The following is a 15,759-nucleotide window of genomic DNA, read 5'->3' as shown; positions in this document are numbered from 1 at the left end:
TGTCCTTGCATGAATGACAAATGCCAATAGCAGGCTTCCTACTATGGAAAAAATGATCAAAATGACTAATGCACAAACAGAGCAAGCAAGGGAAAGGGGAAAGAGGTTTATTAAAACTTGCAAAAATAAGACTGCAAAATGAATTTCACTTATTGTTTTCAATATAAATTTACATTGGAAGAATTAGCTTAATTCAACAGCAGATAATGGGGGCTTTATTTTAACGGCCACCTTGTTTTATGTTGTTTCCAGGTTTCCTTAGTTTTATCTGCCCTTCAAGCAGGAAACAAAGGCACGCAGGCCTGTATTACTGCAGCCAGTGCTGTGTCTGGGATAATCGCAGATCTAGACACCACCATCATGTTTGCTACTGCTGGAACCCTTAATGCAGAGAACAACGAATCGTTTGCAGACCACAGGTCAGTGTAAATGGAAAAGATGGACGAGCATGTGCATGGGGGAACAGGCAAACTGGCAGAAGGAAAGGCACATGGGGATGCTTTTTTCAGCTTTATTGTCCTGGCAATCTTTCTAAATTTCCAGGAATGAAGTGAGATGAGGCAGTGGGGTATTGGTAGAGGATAACAAACTTCACTTTGGTTATTTGTGTGAAGGAAGAATTTTAAACAGCTGAAGAATATGTGCCAAGAGAACTTCAACAGAAGACCACACTCATAGCAATATTGGGGGGGGAAGTGGGGCGGTGGCGGGTAATCAAGCCATTTTGTTGCATAGGCTACACTGCGCTGTCATTCCAGTAGGGAAAATTAGCTGTCCATGACACTGAAGAGGAATCTTTAATACACTTTTTTTCCACGAATTGTTTTTCATTTTCTGACTGTTTGTGTTGCTAAGTAATGCTTATGGTTAACACTGTGTGGACAGGAGTGCTGGAAATGGCACAGCTGTGCCACACATTCTCTCCTTTGGGAGTGAGAACACAGTTTTTCCTTCTAGTAGCATCTGGAATATAATAATCCCACTGCATTTTTAAGAATATTGAGATTTGCAGCATCTGACTTGCTTCCTTTGCAGTAAAACCCAGGGCTTCATAGTAAAGACACTGAATTATTGCTTAGTAGCCTAATTGGCCTACACAGTTGTTGCTTGTCCAGCATTTATTTTCCACCTTGCCATTACTCAACAAATAGGAAAGGTGCAAAGATATGCAAGTTGCTGCTATTGTACAGAGCTCAAATCAGGGCTTGTTTGCTTTAACCTCACCAGGTTAATGAGTTTATTAGTTGCTTTATAGGCAGATGTTGAAGACTGGGCCCCAAATGGTTTCATCTTTTAAAGAACGGTGAATTATAAATATCTTTTTAGCCCATTTACTTAAAACCAAACAAACAAAAATAGAAAATCTAATGGGTTTGACCAGCAGTGAATGCCATGTCTTTTGGTGTAGATTTGGCTTGTTTGGTGTAAATTTGGCAGTTTCTTCTTGTTCCAAAACATCTTAATGTTGCACCAAAAATTTTATTCTTGCTCTTCAAAGCAGATTTCTTGTTTAGGAAGGAGGCAGGCGAGCAAGTTGTTTTGAGACTTGAAAACTTTTCATGTTGAAGAGCATAATTTAACTCTAGGTTAGACTGGTGAATACTGTTTTTAAGTTTTTCTTTTAAATCCCTTTGAACATAAATTATGTATACTAGCTGTTAAGTGTTTGATATGAAGTTTCTAGACTAAAAAAAGAAAAAAAAAAGATATTCTCAGTTTAGCTAAATGAAGATGAATGAAGGCCTTTTAGCTCCTTAATATGTTACTTAGGGTGGCACCACTGGAATTTAATGCTTAACTCTGGAATTACTGACTGTCTCTCCATTACAGTGAGTGACTTTGAAAATGGTGGAAGCTGGCTCTTCATGCAGGTGCCATTAATTTTTAGGCTGACACTTTATATAAACAAGATTCTAGTTCTCAAACTCCCAGTTAACTGCTTTCTTTTATGAAGTGCTTACTCAGAATAGTTTCTTTTCACACAAATGTTGCTTTAGATTTGTTTGCCCAATGTGTGTGGGAGGGGGTGCAGAGGGCAATGAACCCTGCATTAGTCGCATTCTCTGCACCTTTTGTCATTCTTGCTACGACCTCCCTCACAAATAATTTTCTTTTCCATACAATATACTTGTTAAGGTGGACATTTGACAACTGTTAGTTTCCTTGCAGCATTGCCACATTTTCTTTGCGTGTTAAAAAACCCATGCGCTCTACCTTCATTGCCTTATCTTGGTATTTCTTTTCAAGAGGAGGTTATTTCACTGAACTGCCTTGTATCTTTTTGTATTTACAGCCTGAAACATAATGCAACTGTGTTAAAATGGTTGGAGGGGGTTTTTTTGTTTGTTTTAATTGCAACCCAACTTGTGGTACTAAGATTATCATGAGTAGACACTGGTATGATGACTTATATCAGCTCTTTTATGTAGCTGTTAGTCAGGATAACATTGAAAAGCACGTTTTTTTCCTCTTCTTTTTTTCCACTCTYCTGCTTCCTCTTTTCCCTTACAGGGAAAACATCCTGAAAACAGCAAAAGCTTTAGTTGAAGATACCAAATTGCTGGTATCCGGTGCTGCCTCAAGTCAGGACAAACTGGCCCAAGCAGCTCAGTCATCAGCTAATACCATCACCCAGCTTGCAGAAGTAGTAAAACTGGGAGCAGCCAGCTTGGGATCAGATGATCCTGAAACACAGGTGAGATGTTTAAGATTTTTGTGATGTTCTTTAAGAGACCAGGGGAGTTGAAAGAAGTAGAAAGTGGGGGTAGAGAAAGAGTTTTCATTTAATAAGATTTTGTGGGACTTGTACTTTCAAACAACACAGTAGAGTTTGTCCTCTGGGATTTTTTCAGGTTTAGTCAGGTATTGCTTCCCCCCCCCCCCCCCCCCCCAAATACACTCAAGAGCCTAACACATTGAGTGGAACTAGACAAGCCGCTGTATAAGCCTTTTCCATGTATTTCATAGGTGTGTTGTTGCTGGGATGCTTTTGGCAAAGTGTGTGTGTGGGGGGGGGGTTGTTTGTTTTACCAAGTCAGGGCCTCCTGACTCATCCTTTGAAAAGCTATTTTGTAGTAAATAGATTGCATCAGTTAAAAGCTATTCATTGAGCTTACAACTGGGCTGTGCCCTGTGTGTTATTTTTATAGGCCAGCAAGCTCTTGGGCTTCTGTAGCTATATCTGAATTGTTTTTAATTGAACTCAGTAACTTAAGCCTTCAGTGTGGATTATGTCATATATTTCTTCTGTTTCTTGTTTGGATCTTGGTGAAATGGAGGTTGACAAGCATGTTGCAGATGTGCCTGTGTTGGCAAATTAATTTGAAAAAATCCGTCTGAGGCACTGAAAGGGTTATGTATCCTGTTTCGTTTGACCTATACCATTCTAGCGTGAACTTCAAAGATATTGCTCTGCAGGAAAACCCTGCTGAAACTTTTTTCTTATGGAAAGATTTCCTTAAACTAGCAACGTAGACCAGTGTAAAACATTTATCACACATTGTTTTTTTTCTCTATGTAAAAGCTGAGAATACAATACTTGGAATGAAAGCTATTATGCAGGAGTAATTATTTATTTGGAGAAATTTTATATTGCTGCTTTATAATATTCTGAAATCAGGTTCAGAGAAGGTTAAGCTGAAGTAGTAGGCACGTTGTATGTCTTAAATGGAGCATTTCTAATAGGTTAGCATGAGATATCATCACATCATTTTTCCATGGAAGCAAAACTTTTTTACATGGTGTGATAGAGCTTYAAATGTCTTGCTGTGCAATGCAGGCAGTTGAACAAGGAAACTTTCGGGGAAAAGAAAAGATTTTACTTCTGTATAAGTTAGTGAAGTACAAACAGGCTGAAATGAAGCTGTGTTCCTATTTTTTTTAAATGCTACAGAAATGCAGGTTTTGAAGTGATTGGTCCACAAATCTCTTTTTATTTTTTCTGAGCTTTTCTGTTTTCATGCATATGTAAACTTTTTTTAATGAACAATTGTTCTGGTATTGCCGAATTCCAGCAAGATCCTTACATGTCTGACCTTCTATTAGTGGAAAGGACAAAGGAGAAGGATTTGGAGTAAAGAATCTTTCCAGTAATACCCTAAAATAATTAATAAGGCTGTGATAGTATCTGTATTTTGTCTAGGAATTGTATCTTTCTTTGATCTTGGTTTTAGGAGGCAATATATCTATATTTGACTGTAATGCCAAGCAAGTTATTCAGCATTTAATTCTGTAGGGCTTCTTACAGAGATTCAACATCTTTTTCCCTGCGCAAAAGTGTCCCTTAACACCTAGCAAGTACACTTGATCTTTTCAGTAGCTAATTTCACAGCTGACAGTGAAAGGTGGAATCAGACTGTAAGCCTATAATCTCTCTCTCTTTTTTTTTTTTTTTTTTTTTGCTGTCATCCCACTTCCATCCAATGGTGTTGAACACTGAGAAGAGTAATCGTCTTTAAGGGAGGCTCATAGGAGGGAAATCCCACCTGCAATCAGCATTTGAGTTTCTTCACAGGAAGTTTCTGACCAGTGTCTGAAATACCATAGTTATAAACATGGCTCTTCATTTTGCAGAATATGGCATGTTTTACTGGGGTAGAGGGTGGTGGTATTTGTATATCATATAATCTTTACCTACCAGCACTGAGTTTTGTTTAGGAGTTCTGTAAAAAGCATGCTCGCATCCACACTTCCTTCTCTTGACTGAGCCTCACCTCTGTGTTTCTCCTTTCCATAGGTTGTCCTGATCAATGCTATTAAGGATGTTGCAAAGGCCCTTTCTGATCTCATTGGTGCTACCAAAGGAGCTGCCAGCAAACCAGCAGATGATCCATCTATGTACCAGCTGAAGGGGGCTGCCAAGGTAAAAGTTTGGTCTTGCATTTTATTTGAAAATATTTGTAGCATCACTGTTGCTAAACATCTAAAGCTTGGATTTCAGCAATTTCTGATTCACTGAAATCTCATCTTTTTCACTAGCATCCTGGGATGATAGAGCTAGGTAATGAGGCAATTGAGTTTCCAAGAAAACTGTGTTTTTGTAGGCTGTAGGGTGACTTTTGTGGTTTTGGTGAAAGAGCTCTAATCTTTCTGAAGAAAACCCTCCTTCTTCTGCAAGCCTGTATCACTAAGGGTGGGTTCTTGTGCTCAGGCTAAGCATGTTGGTGTGCTGCTTAGATTAAAAAAGGTTGAGTTGTGTGTTCTRCAGCAGGCTATCGTACACTTCTGATTCCTTTCTCCTAGAAGACGTTTCCAAGAAGCACRTAAGTGTCTGAGCTCAAACCTCGCACTGATTCCACCGCACTTGCTGTGATATCTTTGTGCTTTAATTTCCCTGTGTCTGAGATATACTATGACATTTGCCTCACAAGCATCTTGAAGTTTAGTATCTACAAAATCTTCCCGTATGTGGAGATTTAGGCAGTGTTACCTCTGAATTCTCCTATTATGAGTGTGTCMTGGTGGCTTTCATCTTTCTGCTTGGCAGCAAGATACTGTACGCCCGTGTCTGTTGCCTGCTTGAAATACCTGCGCCTCTGTTGCTTTTGGAGCAGATGAGAACAGTGCACCGTAAAGGCACTCCTTAAAAATGACCCAAGAAAATGATCTCATCAAGAAAGCTAGTTGCTTATTTGCCCTTCTGCTTGAAGGGCTATCTGTGTTTTCAGTCCTAATTGCCAGGAAGCTGGCCTGCCTTTTTTTTTTTTAATTCTGAAGAACTCCAGTGTGCTGATAAGGCATCACTTGTCTGTCAGCATGCTGGGGTATAGGGAAAGGCATAGCAATCACAAAAAGAATTGGGTTATTCTGCATCTGAACTACTGGGTTTGTTAATAGGAACAGCAGCACTGATACTGTCTCTGAATTGGGTTTGAGAGTGGTGTTTGTTCAGTTGTTTTTCTGGTTGCAGAGAGTGTAATGAATCTCTCAAACATAATGTACCTGCATTCACATTTCTTTCTAGTTATRGTGTAAGCTGAGTGGGAAGAAAAGATGCTAAGATAATTAATCTGAATGAGAGATCTACCCTGGAAACTTTGTGAAGTTTTCATTTTTGTAAAATCTTTGCCAGGACACTTGTATTTAAGATGTCACCAGTCTGCAATAAGTTGTGCTACATTCTTCTAACTTACAGGGAGCTTTCAAAAACTGTGACCAACAGGAGAGGTCATACTTAGTCCCATAACCAATACAGTCTGTGCAGCCTCTTGGGCCGTATTAGAGGTACTAATGTTAGATAGCTTACTCTGTCTTGTTTCAAACCACCCTGCCTCTGAAAAATGGGAGGAAGGAATTATGCATCTTTTGGCTTTGCACCTCTCTTTTTCAGGTTATGGTAACAAAYGTAACATCACTTTTGAAGACAGTTAAAGCAGTAGAAGATGAAGCTACTCGAGGTACAAGAGCTCTGGAGGCCACAATTGAGTACATCAAACAGGAACTCACGGTAAAGAATAGACTAGTCATACATGGCAGCTTTTGAAAGTATACCCTTAAAATCAAGCTAGGCTGCCCAGGGGCTTCTCAGGCTATGTTTTACTGCCCTATAGTGAGTTAGATGCAGTTTGGTCCCTACCACCTGTTGTAAATCAGCTCTGAAAGTACAATTACATGTCACTTAAGCCTATCTAATTTCAGATGTCACCAGTCCCCACTGTGAGATTTGAGATGCTACTGTCATGTAAAAATCTGGAAGCAACTGGTTCTTTGTTCTTTAGACATTAAGCTTTTGCTACTGATATTATTTTCTGAGTCAAATGCTATTTGCTTTTTATTGATCCTGGCTTTGGAAAWGTTTCTTCAGCATCAAAGCCTTATTGCACCTGCAATTTAATCTTATTTCTATTTTTTCTTTCTTATGAAATCGTATTACCAGTGATAAATAACCTCATATCTAATATTTTGTCTGAGCAGGAATTAAAAACAGCATGGAATCTTCTCCCAAATTAGATGTTAGGCCTTGACTATTGTTTTGTTTTTGTTTTTTGGGTTTTTTTTGTCTTTAAGATAGAGCGGTATAACCTCCAGCTGCTGCTTTCAGTTAGTGTTTTCCTAGTATGCTAGTCAGTGACATAAATTAATACTTGTGGGTACATGAAGAAGCCTGTTTTTTTTCTTTGCTTAAAATAAATTTTAGAAAAAGATGCATAGACAGAGTCTTCATCAGAAAATATTTTCTTGTATAGTCTGTGAATTAAGAACTTTTATCCTCTAACTATGCTGACACAGTTTTAACTTGTCAAGCACTCTCCATAGAATATTTATTTTTCATTGCATGAACAATGCTGATGTAAGGAAGAAAAGAATTTTTATTAAAAATATACTAAAATAAACATTTGCGCACAATTATGGGCATTTCTTGCAGTGTCTACTATGCAAGTAGTAAAACCTCCTGATTTAGTACCTGATCTGGAATGCTCTKTATGATTTCTAGTGCATGGGATTGTCGTGCATCTGCATGAAGACCTGGCTAACTAAAAACAAAATTATAATCCTTCCCGTAATTCTGATCTAAAAACTGTCCAGATATATAGTTGAGTGGTTGTGCTTTATCACATCAGTTTTCCTAGTCTCGTGGTACCTCTTCTGAAATGTTTCTCCTCCTTTTTCCCTCTGTCAGCGTTACTACAGAATGGGCCGCTGCTGCTGCTGCTGCTGCTGCTGCTGCTGCTGTTGTCAGCCCTTTCACGGGGAGAGAAGCAGAGTGATGGGGGGGTACAGAGGTAGCCAGGATGGCGCACATCCTCAGTAAAGTGCCCCCTGCTTTACCTGGCACTCCAGAGGTTGAATTTGAGCTAAATTGAGGCATTTCCTTCACACATCTARCTAGGCTTTATTTTTTAACATCGCCTCCATTTTTAGAGAGAAACTAGGAGCATGGGAAGGACCAGGCTAATGTTTGTCTAGACGTTTGGATTCTGTGGTCCCCAGCCTGCTTGAGGAGATGAAGAGATGCTCCCAAAGCATTGCTTGCTCTGTGTGTAGTGGAGAAACCTCTCCAGATTAATTGTGCCCTCTGAAATGCTCCTGTAGGGTAAAAGAATGGCAAGTAAATACAGAATAAAGCTTTGGAAAAGGAAATTTGAGCTTAAAAGTAAGGTTAACCAGCTCTTGTTGTCTATATCTTACCACAGTTAGTGTATTCTGRTATTCATAAGTGGTGTATATTGTCAGATCCAAGTGTCACGATTTACCCTGCACAATTATATCTTTAGGTTTCTAAGGGAGACTAAGTATAGCGTAAGAGACAATGCTCTACCCTCCTCCACCGCCACTTCTTTAAGAGCCATTTGAATATTTTATTGATGTTCTCGGTCTGTCCAGCACAATGCTGATTTTGGCAGAGAGGGCTTGGCAGGGCACAGCCTTTGCTGGGGAAGGATCCTCATGTGACTAGACCCACCTAGGCAGCAGTCAGGATGAAAAAGAGAATATAACTAAAGGAATATTTATTCTTTTGATACTGTAACACTCTGAACAGCAGTCTGTAAAAACTGTGATGCAGGTAGTTTAATGGCAGAGTCGTCCTTTGAGAGGAATGGGTTAACCTTCCACTGTGTGCTTCCCTCAGCTTGCTGTTTCCTGTGGTTGTCTGTAGGTGTGCAGGCTTATCAGGACCAGACTCAGGACAGGCATGAATGATATCAAACTACTCCAAATACGTCTCTAATTTCCTGCCATTTGAAGGCTGCTTCTAGCTGCTGTCTCTTTTTCGAGGGTTGAGTTGTTCTGCTTTGATTTGAAGGGGATCAGGATTTCCTTCTGCTTTCACTTCCAGGTGTTTCAGTCAAACGAGGTTCCAGAAAAGACATCATCACCTGAAGAATCAATCCGGATGACGAAAGGCATCACCATGGCAACTGCCAAAGCTGTTGCAGCTGGGAACTCATGCAGACAGGAGGATGTGATTGCTACAGCGAATCTGAGCCGCAAAGCAGTAGCTGACATGCTAACAGCTTGTAAGGTAACGATTCACTTCCTTGCCTAAGACGGATTTTTGTCTTTAAATCCCTTGAATGTTGGTTTCTGTTCCATTTTATTAATGTTTTACTTTGCAGCTGAGAAAGTTAATGGTTATGATGATTTTAAGGTAACATCTGTACCAGAAAGGGTTTTCTGTGCTATGCCAAAAAAACCACTAATACTTGCTATTTTATTTTGGTGAAAATGAGAAGTTTTAATTGACCTGAGACTTTGTTGTTTTCTTCAGTCTTTCATTAAACTAGACGAGAATCTGTGCAAACAGTAGAATATAAGAATAATCCTAGGGTCAAAAATACAATTTTAATGTTTTAGGAGTCCATTGGTGAAAAGAATCATTCAGGTCCATTTTTAGTAGTCCTTTCCACCCTAACCAAACCTGCTGGTTTGCTCAATTTTTTTCCTGTGCTTTTGAAAAATGTGTTTTTCCATTGTACTAAAAATACTGATATTCTCTTTTCTAAAGTTGCATGAGCTGGGCAACTTTCTAAAACAGATCTCCAAAACTCTGTGTGCAAGGGCGTGTGTTTGCGGTACATAAATGGCTTAATATTCATTTGGCTTTGTTCTGATGGTATAAAGGTTTTAGCTGTAAATAAAAGTGTCAAGATTATGAAGCCCCTATTGACTAACTCATTTCTTTCAGTCTTAAATAGTAAAGTAAAAGTGCCTTTGTTTGTAAATGATATTTATTTACTTTACCTTTAAATGTGTGGAAAATGACAGGAAAATAATGGTGTTGTGTGAGAGGTGTGTGAAGTTGAGGATTTGATCGGATCCCTGCCTGGGTCAATCCCGGATGACTTTTTTGCCTAATGTTAGCAAGATGGAAGGTGTTGATTTGGTTTTTTAACATGATCATCATACAGAAGTGCAAGTTCTAATATAATTTAAAATTGGTTTTATAGAAAACCACTGAAGGAAATTTTTTACTTTGACTCGGTTTTCTTGCTGAGTTTTTAGCATCTGGCAGTCCTTGAACTCTTCATCTGCTTCAAGTTTTGATTCTAGCTTCTCCATGCCATAAACTCATAAGCTCAACAAAACAGAATAGCTCTAATTTGCATAGGAAAATTAAACCACCATGCTAATTACATGAGGAATATTCCAGCCTAATATGTCTTAGGCAGCATTCAGTTAATTGAAGCTTCTAACAGAGGCTGAAACACTTTGTAGTTGTGCAACATTATGACAAAAGACATCAATTCAGATGCTGAAACACAGTAAACATCCTTTAGCGTTGGAAGTGGCTAGTGTAGGCACACTTCTGTTTGGATCTCTCCAAACAGGCAGCAAATTCTCAGGAATGAAATCATCTGTTTCTAGAAGCGTTATATATAAACTTGTGCACACACAATATACAGCCTGATACATACTTTTAGACCTTTAATATTAAAGGATTAACCTTTTTGTTTACATTGCTCGCAGTTCTTGTAATGATTTTGCAGTTTATGCATTGCTTGTGGCCTACAACATGAAACTTTCTGCCAGCTGAAGAGCAGAGCTCTGGGATGCTGGAAAAGCACTTGTGATCGGTCAGGGAATTGCTTTGCAAAGCAGTCTGCAGAAGGAAAATGGCTGGGAATCATTTTACTTATCTGTAACAATATATCAAAAAGGAGTCCTTCTTGGACTATTCATTCTTTTATAAATTGGGCTTCAGTAACCTAAATAAGTAAGGAAAATTCAAGAATAATGGCTAGCTAGCTGTAATGTGGTTTAGAAGAGAAAAGACAAAGGTTCCCTTAGTCTAACAGATCTGGTTTGATCTCCTTAGTTTCCCTAAAGTCAAGAGAGGTTATTGGACAAACAGAAATAAGAGTCTAGAGGGATACTAATGGTATGCGCCACCAAAATGTAGGACAAAATAACTATTTCATTTAATAAAAACTTTTAAATAAACAGTTTCTACAAGATCTTACTTAGAAAATCCTGTTCCTAAAAATTTTGCCCTGGGAACTAGATACCTTATGGCATTAATTTCTACAAACTAATTACTGAACGTGGCATTTCCATGAAAGGCTGAGCCTCTTGAATTCTAAGGGTAAGAATCAGCAGTCTTAGCCTCGSTACACCATAAAAGCTGTGCAACCCTGTGCAACTTGTTTTTTGTGATATTTGACAGATAGTTCTTCTTCCTTCACAGTATGATGAAGCTAGTCCATAAAATAAGCAATGGAAGATAATCAGAATTTGATGTTCTTTGGGCTAAAACACAAACACAATTGTGTGTGTGAACTATGGTAGAATTCTATAAAACACAGCTCAGACTTCCCTGCTGTCAGTAATTTAAATTTAAGTTCCATTTCACTGCAACCTGCGTGAGGAAAGTAACGTAAGGGATTTGACTACTTAGTAGTTGTATATATGCTTGTGCTTTTTCTGCTATATGTGATTATACAGAGGTCATTACTACATCAACATTTATAAGTGGATACCATTTTGAAAAAAAATTAGGATGATTACTGTGGGATATAATGAACCAAGCCAGCTCTCATTAAAGTCAATGGAAACACTGTAATTACATTTACTGGAGGTTAGAGCAGGCCCTTAGATAACAATTCTTGTCTTTATTAACTATTTGTATAAAATAATGACTATTCAGGAACCAACCTGTGTATAATATCAATATTTTTAATGACCACTGTTGGAAAAGAAACAAGTATAGAAGGTCCATCAAAAGCATACAAAGTAATCTGAGTAATCACTTAGACTCTTACGTAGCCAGTAGATTGAGGGAAATGGTTGTTTGCTTTTACCCTGCCCTTGCTAGACTGCATCTGGATGCTGTGTCCAGCTCAGGCCCCCAGTAGGCGAAAGGTGCTGCTGAGCCGGGGTGGGGGCTGGAGCGTGTGCGCAAGGATATGCGGGGGCAGCGGGGCTTGCTCAGCCTGGAGGAACGATGGCCTTGGGGCACCCCCCAGCAGCCCTCTCCGACCGGCAGGGAAATGACTGCGAGCCAGGCTGTGTCCTGAGGTGCATGGCAGCACAAGGAGACGGGGTCAGCAACGGAAACGTGGGAAGCTCCGCTGCTCTTCTGCTATGGGAGTAATTAAGCACTGGGACAGGAGCCTAGAGAGGAGGTGAAATCTCCATCTTTGGAGGTTCTCAAGACCCAAGTGGGCAAAACCCTGAGCAGGTGTGGTCTGAATTTCATGTGGACCCGTCTTTTGGCAGGAAGCTGGACTTAGGTGAGCTCTCAAGGTCCCTCAACAGCAATGATTGCCTATGCTGTGACTGTTTCAGTTGTAGTACTTGAGTCAAGTGCCTGCTGCCTCAGTGTTTTAAAAGCACATGGAGAGAAAATGAGAGTTGATGGTAAAGAGAGGCCTCCATGTAAGGAAATATGCATCTTGGGTCTTTGGACACATGGTTCAGTTTTGAGGTGCTCCAACACACTGTGCAAGTCTGGAAAAATAAAAACTTCTGTTACAATCCTACCTGGTATAATGAGATTTATGTTAGTTTGTTTGGCTTTTTAAAATGAATTTATGGCCTCTTTAGTCTGCTGTGAAGTGAATGGATTTGTTTTAAGATTCACTGAACCTTAAAAATGCTTCCTAAGTATTCTGATACCAGCCTTGGTTACATATGCAAAGCATAAAAGGAATTTGTATTTCTCTCTTATGGACAATTGCTATAATAGCATGTGTAACAATATTTAAGTGCAGAAGAGTTCATATTAGGGTACATACAATAAATTCATATGGAACACTGGGGTGCCTTCCAGTCTCTCTGAAAATGGAAAATCAGCTGTTCTGGGTTATTTGGACCTTTGAAACTTGTTTGAGGTATGCTGAAGGCAGCAAAAATCGAATCTTGTTTCCTCCCTTCCCCTTTTCCTCCGGATTTTACTTACTGATGATGAAGAGCTGATGGTGGCTAATGAGCACTAGTGGTTTTAGGCTCTGCTTCTTGCAAGCTTCCCAGCAGAGGGAGCCCATAAACCAGCTCATACTCCAGGCTGTTGCCAGCACTTGCTGGGGATGTTGAGGATTCAAGGGAGCCTCTGCTCACAATAAATGAGCAGCAAGATGATTTTCAGTCCTAATTGAGAATATGAGGCTGCAAGAGCAGAAGGGGGTGTTCTGTGAGAGGAAATGCTAAAGGAAATTCTATTTATCAACAACCAGCAGTTATGTTCAATAAAACATAGTCCCCAGTGACCTAGAAGCTCATTTTTGGAAATACAAGGCTTGAACAAGCTACAGTTTTCACTTTTTATTACGAATAAAATGGCTGAACCGGTCAGGCCTGTGTCAGACATTACACTTTCAGCAGTCCTGAAGTTAAAGAAACAACTCTGGTGCTTCTCCTCTCTATTTAAACATGCAGCTCTCACAGTGTTAAGAACCAATTGCTGTGTTAAATCCTTATATCAAGCTAAAGCCCATAATTAGCTTTTTATAATGTCTTAACAGGTAACACAACAGAAAGCAGGTAAGTTTGTTTGTTTTGCCTTTTTTCCACCTCATGTATAATAATAATATCCCAGTCTTCCTATAGCACTATTCATCTGTTGTTTGCAAAACTTTGTACAAGGAAGTGAAACATGATGTTTGTTTTGCGGAGTGGAGAAGGGAACAACGATGGTTGAACCACATGCCAGGCTGGTGGCCGAGCTCCTGCGTCCAGCCCGGCGCTTTGGCCTCCAAAGCAAATGGCCGTTCCTGGTCTCATTCCTTTCGGATAGGCTGCACAGGCTATGGAGGCTTAGAACAGAAAATGGTTTTAGCACATTTCTAACCTGGAAGATGTAAATGCCCACTTACGGATGGCAAAATTATACTTAAGATTTTGATTTTTGATGATACTAGTAGAAATGAAGAGTCACACTGGCACAAAACTTGCATGGTTACGCAGAGTATATGCACTCCCAGAGTCCATTCCAGCCCCAAGACCTTTTCCAAGTGTTATGTTTTTAGCAGGTGTGTCTATATCTGTTTTTAACTGGTGCAAAGAGTAGTATTAATACCAACAATACCTAATGATGGACTCTGAGAAAGAGAGAGATGTTGCACCCTCATAGAGGGGGGTGAGCTAATAAGAGGATATGTGTTTCTAATGCCCTTCTCAGCACTGGAGCTCTGCTGCTTTGCAAGCCCTGTTTGCTTGTGCCTTTGCAACAGAGATGGCTGGCTCAAATGTCACTCACATGTTACGAGGAATCTCTTCACTCCTCTTTCCGCTATCCTGTTTGTGTTGACTTCCTCTACTGGGAGCAGTTTTGGGGTGTTAATGTTGTTCTGCCTCCTCAGCAAGCATCGTATCACCCAGATGTGAGTGAGGATGTTCGAGAGCGAGCGCTGCGCTTTGGAACAGAGTGTACCCTGGGCTACCTGGAGCTCCTGGAACATGTGCTGCTGGTAAGGAGGAGCCTGTGTGCATGTATTGGATCCCTTCCAAGGAGCAAAATCTCTCTAAACTGTTTCTGTAGTGACTGCTAGTGACATGTTTTTATTAAGTTGTCTCAAGATTATGGTTATTTCATTATTTGGAAAAACAAACTAAAGCAAACTCAGCACTTCAGCTCAAAGTGCAAGAGAGAAAGAAGAGTGGAAGTACTTATATTGGACTGAATTCTGGAGCGGGTCTGGAGGCAGTAAGGGTGTTGACCTAAAAACGGTCCCTGATGAACTAAATTTAGATGCTTCTTCAATCTTCCTTTAAGCTTATGGTAAGCATTAGACATACTAGGCACATGCCTGTCCCCCAAACCAATGTGGCTGTGAGATCTTTATGAAAGCACCATCTTTCATATGCCTTTTGCAGTCCTGATCCCAGGAAAATAAGAGGCGGGTACCYAATGCCAGCCTGGCAACCGAAGCCAGCATCATCTCACAAAAAGTTCTCCGACTGTCACGACTTTGTTTTTGTTTTCTTTGGCCGGGGGGGGTAGAGAATCCAAAATTCTAAATAAAAATTCTGCACTGAAATCCAGACTCATGAATTCTGTATTGACTTGGCTTTTCTTGACCATGAATAAGTATCGAATAATACGTTGTTCCTCTGTTGCTGTAAGAATTGTAGGAAGGAATAATGTGCGTTAGAACCAACGTTTGTGAAATAGTCAAGTTTCTGGAGGTGATTTAGATCAGCTATCAGTTTCACAGACTCAAAGATTTCTTTTAAGTGGCTTTAGGCTGACGTATTTAAGCCTCCTAAACTGAAATTTGCACCCACTGGCTGCAGATCAGCATATCCCCAAGTCACATTTACTGCTGAGGATACAGCATGCCTAATCAATTAAACTAATTTGTTGAAATACGTGTAAAATAGAAGTAAAGTCACAATTATACTTATGCTTGCCACTAGCAAGGAAAATAGTGCAAGAAAGACTGAGCTGCTTAATGTCATTTTTGGTGCTGTGCAGTAGTAAATGATTTACCATTAGATGTCTAATACATTTTTAGTTTAGAAGTATTTTGGAGAACTTTTCAGATTTGGTCCCCTTACTTGGTCATGGTACTTGTTTCAGACTATATGCCAGGAGGGATAAAGACTTGAATCAGTTTTTACTCATTTTATTTCTCTTTGCTTACCATCCACATTCTGTTCCACTTCCTTGGAGAAAGAGGCCTTTCTTATCTTAAGCCTCTTTACTTATAAGGCCTTAAATTGCTGAGAAAATTCCCTTCCCCCAAATGCCTGCTGGCTCAAAAAAGTGACTATGACCCAGATTACAACCAAAATTGAAGAGCATAATGCTTGCGTGGAAAGAAAGATGGATGGAATGATAACAGCATCTTGACTGTTTGCAGAAGCCTGTCTAGAACTAGT

General features: G+C 39.7%; 1 protein-coding gene across 5 annotated transcripts in view; it reads left to right on the top strand.

Annotated features, from left to right (window-relative positions):
- Positions 1–15,759, top strand: part of TLN2 (talin 2) — a 155,890-nt gene that overhangs the window by 110,153 nt on the left and 29,978 nt on the right. For all 5 annotated transcript variants that reach the window (XM_026077817.1, XM_026077818.1, XM_026077816.1 and 2 more), the window contains 6 exons: positions 253–419; positions 2,512–2,695; positions 4,736–4,861; positions 6,329–6,445; positions 8,777–8,962; positions 14,238–14,345. In XM_026077817.1, the coding sequence (XP_025933602.1) occupies positions 253–419; positions 2,512–2,695; positions 4,736–4,861; positions 6,329–6,445; positions 8,777–8,962; positions 14,238–14,345 (888 nt within the window). The remainder of the gene's footprint in view (positions 1–252; positions 420–2,511; positions 2,696–4,735; positions 4,862–6,328; positions 6,446–8,776; positions 8,963–14,237; positions 14,346–15,759) is intronic.

The sequence above is a fragment of the Apteryx rowi genome, unplaced genomic scaffold, assembly GCF_003343035.1.
Source record: "Apteryx rowi isolate R43461 unplaced genomic scaffold, aptRow1 scaffold_463, whole genome shotgun sequence".
NCBI classification, from domain to species: Eukaryota; Metazoa; Chordata; class Aves; order Apterygiformes; family Apterygidae; genus Apteryx; species Apteryx rowi.
This window is presented reverse-complemented; position numbering and strand designations above follow the sequence as displayed.